Genomic DNA, 18,826 nt, shown 5'->3' on the forward strand with positions numbered 1-18,826 from the left:
TAAATCATAAAGTGGACAAATAATGCCTTTAATTGTGTAAATTTTTTTTGTTCCATTGCTATAGGTGTCTATAGAACCATCAGAAGAACCTTTATTTCCTGCTGATGAAATATATGGAATAGTTGGTGACCAGCTAAAAAGAAACTTTGATGTCAAAGAAGTAAGAATATAAATGAACTGTCTGCATGCAGTCAGTTTTCTTGAAAATAGAAGGAATATAACGTTGTAGTTTGTTTGCAGAAATCTGATGTGGAGCATATGATGTATGTTTAAATATTACATAATTCTAATCTTTTTCTGGGTATTCTTGGCTGACAGATCCATTGCAATGACAATAATGTGTTGAAAATACAGTGCTTTCTAGTCCTGATTTTGAGAAGGATGAGCAAAGAATAGTCCCATGAAAATACTGCCAAGAAGCAGTGAACTTCAGCCAAACTTTCTATAGACTTGCAAGTGGTATGATAGCTTTCTTTTTCTACTAGCCTGGAGAAAAATAAAGGTCAGATACTGAAAGTATGAGCACCCCAAACAATTCAGTCCTCTCCCAGATACGTATGGAAACCACTGTATTCTAATGCAGATCTAGTGTCATTATTTTCTGGGATACCTTCAGAGATTGCAGCCTCTGCACCAGTTTTCCTTGAAACTGAAGAAATGAGAAAAAGTTCTGCTTACAAAATTTTACTATTTAATCACAGTGTTCTTAATCTTGATATTCCTTTTTTTTTTATGAACATATAAATAAATCAGACTTCAAGGGGTAAATGGAATTAGGCTGCCTTCCACACTCTTACACTGTTGGATGCTTGATGATTTTTTAATGGAAAGCATTGATTTTAAGCTGGGTATTAGTATGCTCTTTCTTTCTAAAAACAAAAGTAGAATTGTGAAGGATTAGGGATTTCATTGTATTTTTCTGTTTTGTTTTTTTTCTTAAGGTTATTGCTAGAATTGTAGATGGGAGTAAATTTGATGAATTCAAAGCCTTATATGGAGATACTTTAATCACAGGTATTAAAAATATAATTATTCTATGTATTCATTGATTTTACAGTTGGATTTGTTTTGTTTGGATCGCTCAATGGAAGTTTTTGGTTTTGTTTTTTTTTTTCCACGAAAGAATAGCTATTTCTGCTGTCAAGAGAAACTGTGTTTATGAGTTACTGTAAAATAAATGGAAATTTGCATATTTACCTTTCTTCTCCAGGATTTGCAAGAATATTTGGGTATCCAGTAGGAATAATTGGAAACAATGGAGTTCTCTTCTCAGAGTCAGCAAAAAAGGTAAATAAAGAGCTTCTTAGCCATCCACTAGCAAGATTTCTGGTGCAGAATTTGTTTCTGAGGAACTTCTTTAAATAATGAAAGCTGACAGGCTGCAGATTTCTCAAGTAAACAATAAATACCCTAATGCAGTAAAAATAATTGACCTTATTTTCTAGAATTTTAGAATAGTCTTCAAATACATATTTCTCCAATTTAGAAATAAAAACGTGATGTGGGACCATGTCAGAGGCCTTGCATAAGTCCAGGCAGACAACACCAGCTGTTCTACCTGTGCCCAGCAGTGTTATCCTTCCATCACAGAAGGCCATCCAGTGGGTTAGGCATGTTCTGCCCTTGTTGAAGGTGTGGTGATTCTCTCAGATCACCTCCTCGTCTCTCATGTGCTAGGAGCTTCACCTGACAGCCATGGCTGTTCAGATTGAGCTTTATGTATTGGAGAATATTTTGAGCACTGCACTAAGTGACATTGTTTTCAGCTGTGTTTGTTTCAACACAGTTATTTCCAAGTTGAAAATAACTTCCACTCTTTCTGTTACTCCCAGTATTTCTATAATGATTCTGAGGAGCCAGATTTTTCCTACCAGTGGAAAAAATGAATCTTCCTTGGTTTGTGACTTTTGCTGACATATCAGTAATCTAAGGAGGAAATGGCCACATTTTACTTGTTTCACTTCGTCCCCATCATTACTGCTATAAACTTATTTTTTAAATATGGCAAAAATATGCTGACATATCTTCTTCCCTTTGATCATCACTGTATTTTTTAGATGTTTCTCTGAAAAAGCTAGCTAAAGGTTATACTTCATAATTTTCCTTTTTGTGTGTGCGTGTATTCTTTTTCTTTTAAATCCTGCTGAATGAAGAAATTACAAGTTTCTCCCAGACACTTCACTGCTATTTTTTTTTTTCCTTTTTTTCCCTCGATTCTGTAGAATAATTTTCTTTCATGCTGGAATAGTATTTTCTGACAGGCTGCCCATTTTCCATGTACAGTGTTGCATAACTCAGTGCCATACTGTAAAGCTTTCTTCAACTTAACTACATATTGGCTGAATAAATCAGTTGATCTTTTCAATACTAGTGGTAATGCTTTTTAAGATTATTATTTTTCCTTTACTTTTGGACTGGTGTGCTTTTAGCATTTTCTTTTGCTAGAGCTTGAATGTATTGTAGTTGACTTTGGATGTAACAGAAGTGGGCCAGTGCTGCATGATGTAGATGCTCCTGGGGTCTTCTGTGGATAAAGTCCGTGGAACTTGTTCTGCCACAGACTTCAAAGTGCTGACAGTGATGACTTCACTGGTTTGACATTTAAAGGCTTACTGCCTGTTTTTTTGTTTGTTTGTTTCTTTCCCCCACAGGGTACACATTTCATCCAGTTGTGTTGCCAGAGAAATATTCCCATTGTGTTTTTGCAGAACATTACAGGTAAGCTCAGCGTAATTAAATTTCAGAACACTTTAGTCTGTGCTGATAACTGTTGAGGCTCTAACGTGTAGTCATCATCTTTTATGCTTGTCTGCATGTATAGCCTCTTCTAGATCAGCCTAGTGCTGCTGATGGAGGTCTTGCCATGTTGGTGATTTGTTTTGGTTGTTTTTCTGAAGAGCTTTATTGTGCATATTGCAAAGTACAGTGTAGTATGATAATATGAAGTTCATACTGAGTCTTTTTTTTCATCATGTAACTCATTAGGTTTCATGGTTGGTAGAGAATATGAAGCAGGAGGGATAGCAAAAGATGGTGCAAAGATGGTAACTGCTGTTGCTTGTGCCAGTGTACCTAAAATAACAGTCATTATTGGTGGCTCTTACGGTGCTGGAAACTATGGGATGTGTGGAAGAGCATACAGGTAAGTATTACTTCAGATTACAGCAGAAATAAGTTATAATACTGTGAAAAGGTGCTGTTCTGAAAAGCTGCACTGGAAAACAAAGCACATTCTCAGTGAATGTGGCCATAAGTAAATAACAACCATACAAAACTGTAAAGGTGGATAGACTCAAGATTTACATAAATTTAGATAGCAGGAGATTTTCCAGCATATAAGCATGCTGACGTGCTTTTCTGCCATTACAGTTTGTGGGGGGAGGAAGTTGACAGTCCTAAACAATTTCTAGTTAGTGTGGGCTGGTCCTTTATTGCGCATACATGTGAAGAGAACTAAAAATTTAAATCTTCATTCACTTCAACAAGTCTGATTTTTATAAGCAGTCCTTGCAAAACCTGCAATACAATTTTTTTTTTCTTGCTTACTCAACATGACTCATTAAAGTTTTTTGTAATTACTTTTCAAGGTCCCTGATACTACTGAAGTTGTTAGTGATACTTATCCAAGAAAAATTCCTAGGGGATTCTAAGATGAAAAAGAAATTTATAAGGTGCTTGAATGTAGAAATGAGATGAATTTCTGCATTTTGAAACATAGTGCTGCAAGCAGTTAGTATGTTAAATTGGATTCCCTAAAAAACAATGCATTATTAGACTGTAGTGCACAAAACACATCTGAGTGATAATTCTTCACTGTGTAATTATGCAGTGTGTTGTTTTAATACTCAACATGTATCATCTTTTCAGTCCAAGGTTTCTTTATATGTGGCCAAATGCTCGCATATCGGTGATGGGAGGGGAACAGGCTGCAACTGTTCTAGCTACAATAGCTAAGGACCAAAAAGCAAGAGAGGGAAAGCAGGTAAGTCTTTCATCTGTAGTACTGTTATTATCATTTACTTCTTCACGGGGCGGGAGGGCTCACATTACATACCTGGGAAGTGTGTTGCAGAGATGCCAGATGAGCTGTGGTTCTCCTAATGCCATCTAGTACATTGACAACAATGAAACATTTGTGAAATGTTGTCCTTTACATCTTCTAAATGTGAAGACCATGGCATTTCTTGCTTTTGATGAAAAAGATGTGATTTTCTTATATCATCATCTTACAGGGATTTTTTTGCATGCAATTAGTTATCTGCCCAAGATTAGCAGCAGGGGACTCCCACTCCCCTACACCCACTTGGGAGTATGAGGAACAAGTGAGAATACAGCATCTTTCCATTTACTTCTGAAGTAGGCAGTTCTGTAGAAATCTGATCTTCACATCACTCACTGACTGAGAATAACGAAACTTAAAATAGCAGAAGCACAGGGAGGTTTTATAAAGACTTTGACTTACTGCATTATAGCTAATAATTATTGGTGTTTAGTTCAATAACATTTTTCTAGTTTCTCCATATAATCCTTTCTGCTATGATTTTTAGATTACCTGGCTTGTTTACATTATGATGAGTGTACATTAGTGTACATTAGTTGGTTCCATAAAATTGATTTTACTGCAGTGTTGTAGAAGTGCTTTTCTTACCGAGAGCAGTTACTGAGAATAACGAAGCAGTTACGTATATTTCATCTCTGGAGCTCTTTATTCTACTCTTTATTTTGTCTTTCTGTGGATAAAACACACTCATCCTTCTCTCTGTCTCAACTTTTCAACTCGCTAAGATTGATCAGATGACATACAGGAAAGATTGTAGTCATGGGGAGACTTGGAAGTATTGTGAATTATTATGTGGTCACCAGTCTGGATTATAGAGAAACATAGCACTAGAATAGCTCAAGTTTTCTTTATTGAAAGTCTTGCCAAAGGCAAATCAGAACAAGTTTTATTCAATAAAATAGCTTCAATAATTTTTCTGATGCTAATCCCCAGTTACTTTTGCACTCATTTAAGTATCTTAATCTGACTTTATCAGCTAATAAATGTGATAAATAAATGTGGTGAAATGACTTTCTTTCTGCCTATCTTTTTACTTTCTTCTTCCCATTCATCCCAGTTTCAAAAAGTAATTCCACAACCAAGTATGCCAAATCTGTAACTGTAAGCAAAAAGGTGGAAGATTTTTGGATCAGTTATTTCAGCAATTTCTTCTTGTTTGATGCTGCATATAAAGCTGTGCTGCCATTGTGGAAGAGAGTATTTAAGAATGTCTTTTCTGTGCTTGTTGGTTTGCCTCTTTTGTTACAGTTATCTAAGGCAGATGAAGAAGCCTTGAAGGAACCAATCATTAGGAGGTTTGAAGAGGAAGGAAACCCTTATTATTCCAGTGCACGGTAACAAGAAAATGGCTTTTCCAAAATCTGATTATAATCACAGGACATAATAATAACTTTAAATTTTAGTGTTGAAGGACAGGTAAACAGAGCACTCTGGAACAAAAGTTTAGTTTGATGTGCAGGAGTGCTACACAACAAGCATCAAATAAGTATTTTGTCTCATCTCTGAGACTTTGCACTGCAGTCCATTTCAGAAGAAGGCAAGCACTTGCAGGAATTACTACATTGGTTCTGTAATTATATGATAAGGAGATATTCTGTAACCAATCTTCTGAAACATATAATTCTGTGTATTTTGCACTGGATAAATTTTATCTCATTCTCTCCACTTCACCTTTTAAAATCCATTGAAGTGTACTGAAGGACTCTGTGTGCGTCAGGAGAAAGTGGGGTTTGCATGTAGAAGTCAGTGAATACCTGAAGCAATGTGCAGATCTTGGGTCATGTAGGTGTGCACTGGGGGATAGGAGTTCAGGTTAGGGCATTAGCTCACGGGTGCATGTTTGCTAAGATGTTTGTTATGGTAGTCCTTTGTAGCATTTGGTGCTCTGTTTTCTGAAATACTGTCAATGCACTGGAGTTAGGCTGGTGAGACAGAGTGGCATCTTGGAGTGTTACTGCCTGTGGAAAATAGGTTGGAGGCGTTTTTGGCCTCGGGGTGTTGCTCTGTGCTAGTTTCACACTGTCTACAATAACCATTCTGCTTATTTTTTGGTTGTGGTATATTCACAAGCCAATTCTTCATAGGGTTTCAGCTGTTTCTGGTGCTGTGATGGGCTGTGTATTCTCAGTAAGGTAGTGTGGCATTTGCGGTGTAATTGAGGCAGCTTTCAGTAGTTGAGGTGTATAGCTTGTGAGTGGTTCAGGGAGAGGTTTTGTCTTCTCTGTGATCTCTGCTTCTGGCTGAGGTCTGCGTGGTAGTGTTGCAGAAAGTCTTCATGAATATTTTCTTGTAAGTGCAACCTCCCACTGGCACTTGGCAGTTTCTTGGGGTTTTTGCATATAGTCAATTAGGATAGTTTTGTGAAGTCCTGATTTTTTATTGACATGAACTTCTTAGTGACATACTGTTTTGGTTTTTTTTTGTTTTTTCCCAATCTTTTTAATGGTTTTAATTATTAATTTTTTTAGGATTTCCCACAAATTTGGATGATGTCAGTTGTGCTATCTGTGTTAGTACTGTGTAACAATTAAGCCTGGTACCTCTGCCACAAAACCTTGTGTTGCTCCCTGGGGAAAAGAAGGAAAAATGGAAGCACATATTGTCATCATTTATAATTAGATTTAAGGAAAAGAATTTTCCACTGAAATAATAACATTAAAAAAAATGAGTCAATCTGTCTGTATTTAAAATGAATCCCTATCATGAAGGAGGAAATGAAAGATCTCAGTTTTGTTATATTTTCTCTTTTTAATATGTTCACTGAAGACACAGTCATAGTCTCTCTGTACTCATGATTGAGAATAATTGGATTCATTTAGCATCCAATATATTCAGTATAGTGATGAAACAAAACCTTGTCCCCTCCCAGAAAATTACAGAGCAGTACAATGACTTGCAGCAATAAACTCACTTGTAGGAAAAGGGTTAGGATTTTTAAAACGCAATAATGTAGGTATGAAACTTGAGTATTTAATACCAACTTCCAGCTCTCTGTGCACCAGTTTTGCCAGTTTGTTCCCATGCATCAGTCCATCCTGTAAAGCTAGGCTGCAAATCCATAAGCACCTCCTTCTGTAACCTAACCTTCGCTAGGTGTTAGAAAATACTCTTAGCAGCAGGAGGCACGTTCTTCACTTAGAGCAGGGCTGTCATATACTGCTGCCTGTAGTTTGGAAGGGCAATGTATGTGCACTTGCTGAAAGCTGACTGAGAACTAGCTTTGATCTGGACTGCATCTTGTCGAGGTCTCGTGATGCTCATGCTGTACTCAGGATGATAAACCCAACTGAGCTGGCAAGTCAAATGTTAGAGCTGACATGCCTCTGAGACTTGATCTGTCTAAAAGCAAGTAAAGTGAAATGCCTCTTTTCACTGAGCACTTGTGAGAGTGGTGAGTGATTGACCAGTCCAGGTTGGTTTCTCTCTGTCCGTGTAGGTGTAGTTGGCATTGCTTTGGAGCTTTTAATTGCTCTGTGCTGTCTGGTAGAGATAACTGGATCTATTGGTCTATTCTTGGGCTTTCTGCCACCATTTCTTGACTTCCTGAGAGTGCTACTTTGTGTGTGCCTTTTTCTTTCATTTGTTGCTAATTCCAAATAAAGATTTCAGACCATTCACTCCTATTTTTTTTTTAAACTGTGGAGTAGACTTCACAACTAGAAACAAAGATTCAAGGTAAGATTACATTCCCACTGGGGAATAGCATACACAAGGAGGGGATTTTGTATCAAGGTGCCAACCTGTTGTTAGCCCATGTGAGTAGTGCTAATTGAGCAAGCATTTGTTGTAGATCAGGAAAAGAGTCCCTTTGCTTTAAAGGGATTCCAAGCTTGGTTTAAAAACAAACAAACAAACAAACAGAAAAACCCACAACAGTGAACTGTGAGCCATGTGTCTTTGTATCTGTTTGAAACTGGATCTAGACAGTCATTGTTTTGTCAGAAACTAACTAGGTTTTAGCTCGGAGAAGAGAAGGCTCCTGGGAGACCTCAGTGTGGCCTTCCAGTACTTGAAGGGAGCGTATAAACAGGATGGGAAACGGCTGTTTGTGAGGGTGGATGGTGACAGGACAAGGGGAATGGTTTTAAACTGAGACAGGGGAGGTTTAGGTTGGATATGAGGAGGAAGTTTTTCCCGCAGAGGGTGGTGAGGCACTGGCACAGGTTGCCCAAGGAGGCTGTGGATGCCCCATCCCTGCAGGCATTCAAGGCCAGGCTGGATGTGGCTGTGGGCAGCCTGGGCTGCTGGTTGGTGACCTGCACACAGCAGGGGTTGGAACTGGATGAGCGCTGTGCTCCTTTGCAACACAGGCCATTCTGTCATTCTGTCAACTAGATCTCTCCATCAAAAACACAAAAGTTTGTTGGAGAAATCTCCATTTCATTATAGAGAGGAAAGGAAGATAAATGGAAATAAAGCCTGCTTTCTTCTACTGCTTGGATGCAGACAGTCTGGAAGCTTGCTCATACTGTCCTCTTGCTAATTTATGGGGACTTTATCTCACCTCTGATGTCCAGTGAAATTGATGTAGCCTTTCCAGTTGACTTCATTAGGCTTTGACTCAAGCTTTGAGCTGTAATAATAAGAGGAAAGAAAAATGCCTTAATGATCTTAAAATACAGGCAAATTTCCTTGTTTACTCTTATAAATATCAAATTGTTTCATGTACAGAATGTCAATTCTATTCCCCGTAGTTGTATTTTTAATCAAACTTTAATCAATTATTTGATTAGAATCTTTCATACTGAGCAGTCTTAATTAACAAAAGTCATTAGGCAGCACCATTTTTAATGAGCTGTATTAATCTACTTATGGGTTTCTAAAAGGGGTTTCAGCAATTTGCACCATAACAAATTACATGAGCTTTTCACTGTTAGGGGCTGTTCATTTCTTTTACTCACAGTGTTTCTATTATGAATGTTTTATGAGTGTAGATGTGACTCATGTTCTAGCAGTGGGATTTTAATAGGTTGTTCAATTATTAATGTTTCATCCCAGTAGAAAGTGTAGTTTTGTTTAACAAAGAGAAGCAGAAGCCAGGGGTAACCATCCGAAAGTGGCTTGACTTGTATGCAGCCCAGAACCTGTGTGTTTGTGGATATAAGTTGATTGTGTTGCTATGAAAAACAAATCTGCCATTTTAAAATGTGCCTCATGTTTGGGTGTGTTTATTACAGCAGTAGTTACTAGGAAGTTGCAGCATGGGAGTATACCACATGAAGTGGGTGATCCTTTTTCATTCAGTTCATCTCTGCCCTCCCCAGCCCTCAGCACATTTATTAAACACTCCTCAGGAAGTATGAATTACTTCATTTAGTTTCAGTCTTCTTCATAAATAAAAAGCTCACTGCAAGTGTTCATTAAAACACTTCAGCCATGTTCCTGTGCTCTGTTGAGGGTGGGAGGCTCTTTTGCCTGGCAAAATACAGCAAAGATGGAAAGCTGTCAGTAGTGTCTGGTGGTGCCTCGAGATTGTCAGCATGTACTTAGAGACGTCTTCTTGTTCTGTTTCTCTTGAGAGTAGGCTCTTAGTTTTGAGAGAGATGTCCACATTATAATGTTTTCTTTTTAATCGGATTTTTTTCAATTAATACTCAAACAACAGGTAATTTGCAACTGGAAAATTCAGTTAGAAAAGGATGATGATGCTTCCTATTATGAAAAGACAGTGTTAGCTTCCTTTTCATGACCCTTTCCTGTAGTTTTAAAATAACAATAGTAGAGCACTTCTTCCAAAGACAGAGAATAAAACAGTAGACATGACAGCATTGCAGTAAGTTCAGAAAAGATGGAAAATAAGTCTCATTAGGAAAAGATAGGATAAAGGAGGAGCATCACTGTCTCAACTGAAGTACTGTAACTGTTTTTGCAAATCCTGGTTAAAATACTTGCATTTATAAGGAAGGCTTGAGATGCAATGACCAGCATGGCTTCTTGTTTAAATGTCTTGCTGAGGAGGTAGTAGATGCACAGTGTTACAGGTTTGTGGCCTACTGGGAGTTTTGGCATGGCTTTTATTTTGGGTAGGATGTAGCTGTGGAGAAGTGATGCAGCAAGAACTTTAATTTTTGGATAATGCCAAGAGATTGTTTCCTAGTGTTTGTGAATTTGGAAATCTGATGTTGGCCTGAGGATTTTGACACAGCATGCATTCATAGTTTAATTGTCTTTGGGGCTGTGAAAAGGAGGATATTAGATATTAGGCTTACTCTTGTTCAGAAATGGACTTGAGAAGAATAAATAGGGCAGATACTGGAGGTACTTAAAATTAAGCAGTCTCTTAATGATGAAGGTATGAATGCATTAAGCAAGCTTAATGGCAGCTGGATAAAGATGAATAATGTACATAATGATGTGACATTGTCCTTAAAATACTGGCATCTTTAATAGAGAAAGGTAATTTCTTGAGAAAAGGTCATTTTCCACGCTAACCTAAGCTTCTGCTTTCTTCTAGCTGACAGATATTGCACAAAATACTGCACACCAGTCTACTCCATTCATAGTGAGGTGAATTAACGCCGTGGCTTCTTGTATAATTTGGTTCTACTTGCTGCTTACTGTAGCTGTTTCATTTTGTGTGCTTCGAAATATGCCTGCTACGTATGTTGATTTCTTTTAATTATTGTTGTTTGTCTTTTTCCTAGGCTGTGGGATGATGGCATTATTGATCCAGCTGATACTAGACTGGTTTTGGGCCTCAGTCTCAGCGCAGCACTAAATGCACCTACGAAGAAGACAGAATTTGGGGTTTTCAGGATGTGATCTGAATGTATGCTAGTCAGAATTACCTCTGTATATTTTACCGTGGACTGAAGAGTGAAGTTACTTACAACATTGAAGTGTTTTAAACTGGTTTAAAAACGAAGGCTCACACAATGCTATTCTTGGTGGAAGTCTTAATTATATATTTTCACTGAGGGCTCATCATACAGGCCTTTGATGTCTTGATACTGATCTGAGACCAGTCAGACGTAGTGCTTGTGCAGCTCTGCATTGCTCAGTTCATGAATAAAGTGCAACTTCTGGCATTAAGTTAAAATGTCTGATGAGAAATCATTCATCCCTTACACTGATAAATCTGCAAAATATGCTGCATATTTGCTGCGTATCCGCTCCTTCATTTTGTTTAATTTCTTCTTTCTCTGTCTGCTACAAATGCAAAATGTTCCTGCAATCAAACAACCAAAAGTAGAATCCGCATTTTCTAGTGAAAAAAATTTTTGCAAAAGAGAAGTGCAGGAGCAGCAGCCAGGGAGTTCAGCACAGCATGAAATTATGGATTTCATGAAGCTGTTGACATTTTGCCCTTTCTCTGGCTTTCATCCAGAAAACATTCCTCTCTGTATGAAGTCAAAACAAGGAGAGAATCTGATGGATGTGTGTAAGTTTTTTTTGTAAGAACTGGAGAGAGGATGCTACATCTGTGTGAGCTGCAGGTTGCTGAAAACACGCCTGAAGATGAGGGTTGGCTGCTGAGATGTTTCAGCATCTTAATACAGTGATGTGATCCTCCAGGCAAATTCCAGTTTCAGGAGGCGCAGCAGGCTCTCCAAATGGGTCAATACTTGACCCAGACAGAGCACTTGCCTGAATCCCAATGACTTTGGGGTTAAGATGCTGCAGTGCTTTATTAAATCTTGTTATTTATTTAGTGTACTTTATTGCAGTGTAATAATTCTGGAGAATTCAATGCCTGCTGTTTCTTGTGTTCCTTTTAGAAATGCTGTACCTTGCAGAAACTAAATGCTTGACATCAATTGTGCCTAGAATAAAGAGGCAAATACTGTGCTAACTGGGTCTCAAAAGGTAGCTTTATCTATCTTGGTCTAGATAACAATTAACTGCTAAATGGCGGAAATACTTTTGATTGACAGTCAAACACCAAAATAGTTTAAAAGTGCACAGATGGAAGTCAAAGAATCACAGAATTGTAGGGGAAATGATCTGGTCCAGCCACCTGCAAAAGCAGGTTCTCTGAGGTAGGTCACACAGGGATGCATCCTGACAGGTCTCCAATCAGAGAAGATGACTCCACAACCCCTCTGGGCAGCCAGCCATTTCCAGTGCTTTGTGTCAAAGCAAAGAAGTTCTTCCTCATGTTTGTATGGAACTTGCTATTTTCTGGTTCTTGCCTATTTTGCCCCTTTTTCTATTGCAGCACATCACTGAAAAGAGTCTGTCCCCATCCGTTTGAGTCCTGCACTATAGGTACTTAGAAATATTTATGAGATCCCCTCTCAGTCTTCTCCAGGCCGAAGAGTCACAGGTCTCTCAGCCTTTCCTTGCATGGGAGTTACTCCAGTCCCCTAACCATCTTTGTGGACCCCGGCTGAACTCTCTAAAAGCTGCCTTTTTTGAACTGAGGGACCCAGAGCTGGATGCAATATTCCATATGAGGATGTGGCCTCACCAGAGCAAAGGAGAGGGAGAGGATCACCTCCAAATTGCTGCTCATGCTCTTTACAATGCCCCCCAGGTCACCTTTGCCCTTCCTGCTGACAAGGGCACACTGCTGGCTCATGGTCGGTCTGCCGTCCACCAGGACGACTTGTCCTTCTCCTCAAAGCTCCTTTCCAGCAGGTCAACGTGGAACATGTACTGGTGCATACTTGGGTGCAGGACCCTACACTTGTTCTTGTTGAAGCTCATCAGGTTCCTCTCTGCCCAACACACCAGTGATGTTTAGTGCTTGCCTGTGGGACGAAGAATGCTGCTAAGGAATAATCGTCCTAGATAGAAAACTAGCTGTACTCTTTCTAGACTTGACCAAGAAGTCCCCTTGGAGCCAGGAGGGGAGAGGCAGGTCGACTGCCTAATGTCTGTCTCAGTGTGTTTCTGGCACAATCCAGAAGTGAAGATGAAAGTGTGAGCAAAGCCCAGTATACACTGAGCTACAAGGTATGCCTGTACACTAAGAGACCAATTTTCCATCCCTGATTTGATTGCAAATCAATTTATCCAAAACTCAGGGTGTTTGGCACTGCTAAAAGGATTACTTCTGTAGGTCTGCACAAATGCATCCTCACAGTCATGCTGACATGCATGTTCTTGACGTTAATTATGCAGCAGACTGTGAGAGTGCAGAATACTGCAGTGAAATGGCAACAGCTGTGTTTTGGTAGATGAGTCTCATTCTCATCGTACCGTGAGAGTTTGTAAAAGTTGTGTTGGGCATTGCCCCAGGATATCTGTATCCTGAAAACACAGTGTCACGGTTGCTGAGTCCTTGAAATATCTTTTTAAATGTCCAGTTTTCAAAAATGTATATGAGGGAGAAGGAAGGACTCAGACTGTGAAGCAATTGTTACTAACAGCTCCCAGTGAAAAAGTAACACGTCATTTCCTTCAGCAGTAGTGGAGTCAGCAGCTCAGGCATCCATTCTCTGTCTACTTTAAACTGTGGGGTCATCTTTTCCAGCCTGTTACACTCGAGGCCCCAAAAGTTGACTGATTTTTTCTTAGCTTTAAGTGGTAATTTAGGAATAATATTATCCTGTGTTGGAAAAGACCCACGAGGATCATCGAGTCCCAACTCCTGGCTCCAAACAGGACCACCTAACATCCAAACCCTGTGCCTGAGAGCAGTGTCCAAACTCTCCTTGAATTCTTGGGCTTGGGGCCATGACCACCACCCTGGGCAGCCTGTTCCATGCTCACGACCCTCTGGTGAAGCACAGCCTGACCTTCCTCTGGTGTAGCTCCATGCTTTCCCTCAGGTTCCATTGCTGACCCCAGAGAGCAGAGCTCAGCACTGCCCTCCCTGTGAGAGCTGCAGCTGCCACGAGGGCTCCCCTCAACCCCTCTGCTCCGGGCTGAACAAACCCAGGGACCTCAGCTGCTCACTGTGTGTCTTGCTTTTGTTTTGATGTCATTTTTTAAGTGAGGCAAGTAATTTTCCAAGTTGGAGACAGTAACTGATAATCCTTAGATGCACATAATGGAATTAGACGTGTTCAGGAGGAATTGAACTTCTGGCAAGGCCAATCACTTGTTATGACGAAAAGAACAGTTATTACATTTATCAATATTTGTCCCTCTAAATATGTGTACAAGCCAAGTCAGAGCATGTTTCTGCATAAATAAGTTACGTCTGCATTAGTAATACCTATCTTTGGAAACCTGTTAAACAAATGGAATTCATCATCGTGGGCTTGTTAGCATGCTCCTGTTAGGGTGAGATGCACAGAGAGGGACCATCACTGAACACAAATGACGCAAGGAATCGCTAGCAATTAACTATGCCCATTGCATAGGAAACCACTTATTGAAAAAAGTTTTTACAGCATAATATGTGGTGCCTCACAGGAGAGCACTGGCCATGTGATGCATGTTATGTATAATGGCACTCTAAAGGCAGAGATTGGCACTTGTCCCGCAGGAGATCCGGTTTCCCATGCCTTCACCATAGTTGATGATGTTGGTAGGCGTATGATGCCTGGCAGTATTTTATTTTACTAATTCTCACTTCCCATTGCCATAAGATCTCTTGTGGCTATTTACCGGATGCAGTTGTTAAAACACCATTAATAAAACATAGCTGTCACTTGGGAAGCAAAAGATTCCTAACAGCAAAGACTCTTTAAGAAACATGGACAACTGTCTCCAGCTTTCTGTTACTTCTTTTGGCTCCAAGTCACTTCTTCACAGCAATGAACTCACAGCGACTCACAACTGCTAATCTGTTTACTTACTGGAAAGGAGGATACTGAAGAGGAACAAAAGAAATGGCTGCACAACTTGAAGCACACAAGCTGTGGCAGACCAGGACCTCAAGCTGGGTGCTCTGTGCTTCTGCATCCTCTCTGCTGGTCTCTCCTCAAGGATTGCCCTTCTGGGCTGTACACATCCCTCCTGCATCTGAGCAAGACCAAGAGATTATTTCCAGCACTGTTTGATAGCTCAAGAGACATATTTATCAGAAGTTAGTATTTGTGTATGCTGAATTTAGAATCAGTTGTTCTGTGACATCAGGTGCTGTTTTTTCAAACACCAGAGTAGAAGGAAGTGGAAAGCTCTGAATGAGGTGTGCTAAGCTGCTCCCTGTTGCAGGCAGCCCAGGGTGAGACTGTGAACTAAGGATGGATCATAAGAACGCTTTCCTCTACCCACTGCCATTTACACAAATCATTTCCCTTTCTGTCTCATGGCATCTAAGAATGTGCCAGGAACCTCTGGAAGCTGCAACACAAAAACCAACCAAAATCACTGGCCGTCTGCATAACAAAGACAGATGGTCTGGTGGAAGAGCACCATGAGGCGTGCATGCTGGTCGCCAGGACTGCAATGAGAAGAGACTGGAGCACAGCCTATATCTTTGCCTGCATAAACTGAGAGTTCAGTATAATTTCTGAGAACTGGATGCCCGTTCCCATTTCTCTTTCCCACTACTCTTTCACCTGTTTTGGGGTTGGTTTAATGTGAAATTTGTAGCCTCAGTGTTGTGTTGGTGTTTATGTATCTGCTGTTCTTGTGAGAACCGATCTCATACTCAGGTGGTACTTTTTGTTCCTGCTGCTCATCAAGACAAGTTTGTGTTTTCAGCTGAAACAGATGTTGTCTTCCAGGAAATGTCTCTGCACTCTATTAAATTTGGCAGAACTCTCATTTGTCTTAGATTTCTTTGCTGTTCCAGATTTCAGATAAGAAATCCCTCGATTCAGAAAAACAAACAGTGGTATATTTTCTTTTCTTTTCTTTTTTTTTTTTTAACCAAGATTTATAAACTAAGGCAATTCAACAAAGCACACACAAAAGTCCCTGTTTCTCTGCAAAGCCTTAAAGCATCCACTTAAATCCAGATGTCCAACTTCATGGCTCTGATTCAGTAGAACACTTGAGCAAAGTCTTCACGCTAATCTCTGTGGTTTAGTACTCATAAAATCCATCTCACTGTGTGTCTACGTCAGTCCACAACTAGAACATATAAACCATCAAAACTTCTCAAAGAACACTCCATTATTTACACACTGATGTCAAGAGAAACCTCCTTTATTCTCCTGTGTTCAGAAGTACACTCACTTGATCAATCACAACGGGGCAGAGCGCTTAGGAAAAGCATGCAGTGTGAAACTGCAGAAGTTACCCATTTGATATACAGATATTAAAACACACTGGCTGTCTCTGTGGCTCATCGATAATAATTTCAGTGCGGACAAAGTAAGTTAACTTTGAGAAGCTTGACTCAGCCCACTGATACAACAGATTGCTCATCTGCAAGGTTTGACTGGGTTCATGCGGGTAATTTGGAGCTGAGTTAGCCTTATGGCTGGCTACTGATGCTGCGGCCAAAAAGCATCTACCTTTTTTGTAGCTGTAAACAGAAACTTTGCCCTTTTCACACCGTTACCCTGCTCTTCTCGCTGACGTGGTAGCATCTCACTTTTTTTATAACACGCAGATAACCTTTTATCCTCCGTTTTTACAGTCTGCAAGACTAACCAAATATGGAGCAGAGCACAGCAGTGTTTGCAGAGACAGTGTAATAAAGACAGCAACAGGTAAGTCACAGCAAGGTGCCATTCTGTAGGCGTCTGCAGACAGACAGACACAGTGACTTTTGGAGACAAATCTCTAATTGCTCCCACAGTCCATCATACTTTCACTGTGGGAACCGACTTCATCCAGAGGTACAAGTCAGAAAGAAAGCAGTGATATTTTCTGATCACCCCTGTGGTGTTTTCAATACTGCAAGCATAATCCTCACACTGTAAAATATAGTTTGAATTTTTGGCCAGGCTTCACAGACGGTGCTTTCAAAGCTGAACAGGCTGTATATCTATCTGCCTGTCCATATGAAGCACGGCGTTTTTCTTGTCTGTGTTATTTCTTTGCTCTAAGAAAGGCTCTGGCAGGTCCATTATTTCCAGTAGTTTGCACTGCTGCACTTCTGCCCCAGCCTGAGACATGGGATTTGCTGTGAGTGGTTGACTATCAGCCCCACGGCTGACATCTCAGCCTTTTCTGTAGCAAAACGAGGCTGGAGGATTTGTGCAAACACAGAGAGGATTCTGCTCTGAAGAGCAATTACAGATGAGACCTCTGTTATAGATCATCAATAGGAGCGTGTGGGAGGGGATAAGAGCAAGAGGTGAGCCTGCAGCTCTTGAGGCAAGCAGCACGACAGTTGGAGAGATCCAGAACTTCTTTCTGCCTCAGACAAGATGGGGCTGTTGAAAATTGCTTGTTAGGCCACGTTTCCCGTCAGTCCCATCACACATTGCTTTCTATTCAGAAAAACTATGTCCCTGGGCATGTTTTGTTTCTTTTCTTTGAATGACATCTTTTTTGCCCAGGTTGTTTTGACATTTCAGCCTGTTCCTGATGAATCACCAGCCAAGAGAATTCTATTCAGGAGGTTTTCCAATTTCCTCCTTCTCAGACAATCCCTCCATCGGGGGACCAGGCTCACCTCCTGCAGTTGTTGGATGGAGGGAGGAGCAACCCACACACCGGCCAGGATCAGGGGCCTCCCCCAGGCAGACCTTGCGTGCTGCCTCCTGCTGCCCTCAGCCCCCACGGAGCCTATGGTGCCAGCTGCTCTGCTCAGCTCCATGCTGTGTTTCCCCAGTCCTTGTCCTGAGCCCTGCCTGGGGATTCTTCCTCTCCTTGCACGTGCCCTCCTAGCACAACCCTGCAGTTCTCAGCCAGAGAAGTTCTCTTATCCTCCTGTTGTGCCACGACTGGCTGAGGCTCAGGCACATTTATTCCATGTAATTCTGGAGAGGCAAGATCAGCCAAGAGGCTGAAGGAGGATGTGTGCAAGACTCACACACGCATGCTGGCACTAGTTCTTTTTTGGTGAGTGTGCTGTTCTCCCACCAAAGCCAGTGGATGCAATGCAGGATGCAATGTACTCAACACACCAATGCTTTATCTTGGAACTCCTTCTCACAGTTACTCTCCAAGTGCCATTTTATCACTTTCATCCTTTTCTTGCACATTTATCTCGCTCTCCAATGCTCTGAGCCTACCCACCCCGCTGCCAATCCCTCTTTCAAGCTGTGCATCCTTGCCAGCTGGTTGCTCAATGTCCTTATGCCCCTCTCCATCTGCATCCTTCAGGTGATCCTCCAGTTCTGTCTGTCTACAGAACCACAGGATGGTTTGTACGGTTAGGAACCTTAAAGCCCACCCAGTTCCAGCCCCATTGCCACGGGCAGGGTTGCCAGCTGCTAGATCAGGCTGCTCCACCTGCCTGGAATGCAGGCATCTGGGGCATTTGCAACCCCTCCGTGCAGTCTGTGCCAGCACCTCACCAGGCTATGAGTATCCTAACATCTAATGTTAGGATATCTAATCTAATATCCTAACAACTCATGTAACTCTACCCTCTTGCAGCTCAAAACTGCCCATACCACCGTCAGACCACACAAAAAGTCAGTCTCTTCCCTTTTGGCAAGCTCATAACAAAGGTGCATCTTCTCATCGCACCCTGCCGCAGACCACTGCCTCCAGCTCTCTCTGCTCTCACATGCCCGCGTTGACTCCCAGGCCCGCTGCGTCCCCAACGATCCTCGGGCTTCCGTCCATCCCGCCACCTCTCACGCGGCGCTGCTCCCGCACGGCGCGGTTTCCAGCCCAACGGCAGTCAGGGAGCACTCGGGAGGCGCTCCGTCCTCATCCTCTCCCGCCGCTGGAGCCGGGCGGGCCGGGCTCAGCCCGTGTCGCCGGGGGCGGGAGGCGCCGCGCCGGGATCGGGCGCTGACGCACGGCGGGGCGGGCGCGGCGCTATAAAGGCAGCGCGGCGCGGCGGGAGTCGGCAGCACC

The 18,826-nt window shown here is 41.4% G+C and overlaps 1 protein-coding gene across 1 annotated transcript in view; it reads left to right on the top strand.

Moving 5' to 3' along the window:
* The window catches only part of MCCC2 (methylcrotonyl-CoA carboxylase subunit 2), a 34,056-nt gene extending 22,964 nt beyond the window's left edge, over positions 1–11,092 (top strand). The window contains exons 10-17 of the mRNA XM_042882875.1: positions 65–160; positions 942–1,014; positions 1,211–1,287; positions 2,652–2,718; positions 2,986–3,142; positions 3,868–3,982; positions 5,309–5,394; positions 10,705–11,092. Of these exons, the coding sequence (XP_042738809.1) occupies positions 65–160; positions 942–1,014; positions 1,211–1,287; positions 2,652–2,718; positions 2,986–3,142; positions 3,868–3,982; positions 5,309–5,394; positions 10,705–10,822 (789 nt within the window). The 3' untranslated portion in view covers positions 10,823–11,092. The remainder of the gene's footprint in view (positions 1–64; positions 161–941; positions 1,015–1,210; positions 1,288–2,651; positions 2,719–2,985; positions 3,143–3,867; positions 3,983–5,308; positions 5,395–10,704) is intronic.
* Positions 11,093–18,826: the final 7,734 nt, after the last annotated feature.

The sequence above is a fragment of the Lagopus leucura genome, unplaced genomic scaffold, assembly GCF_019238085.1.
Source record: "Lagopus leucura isolate 7727_CA_CO unplaced genomic scaffold, USGS_WTPT01 Super-Scaffold_100036, whole genome shotgun sequence".
Classification (NCBI taxonomy): Eukaryota; Metazoa; Chordata; class Aves; order Galliformes; family Phasianidae; genus Lagopus; species Lagopus leucura.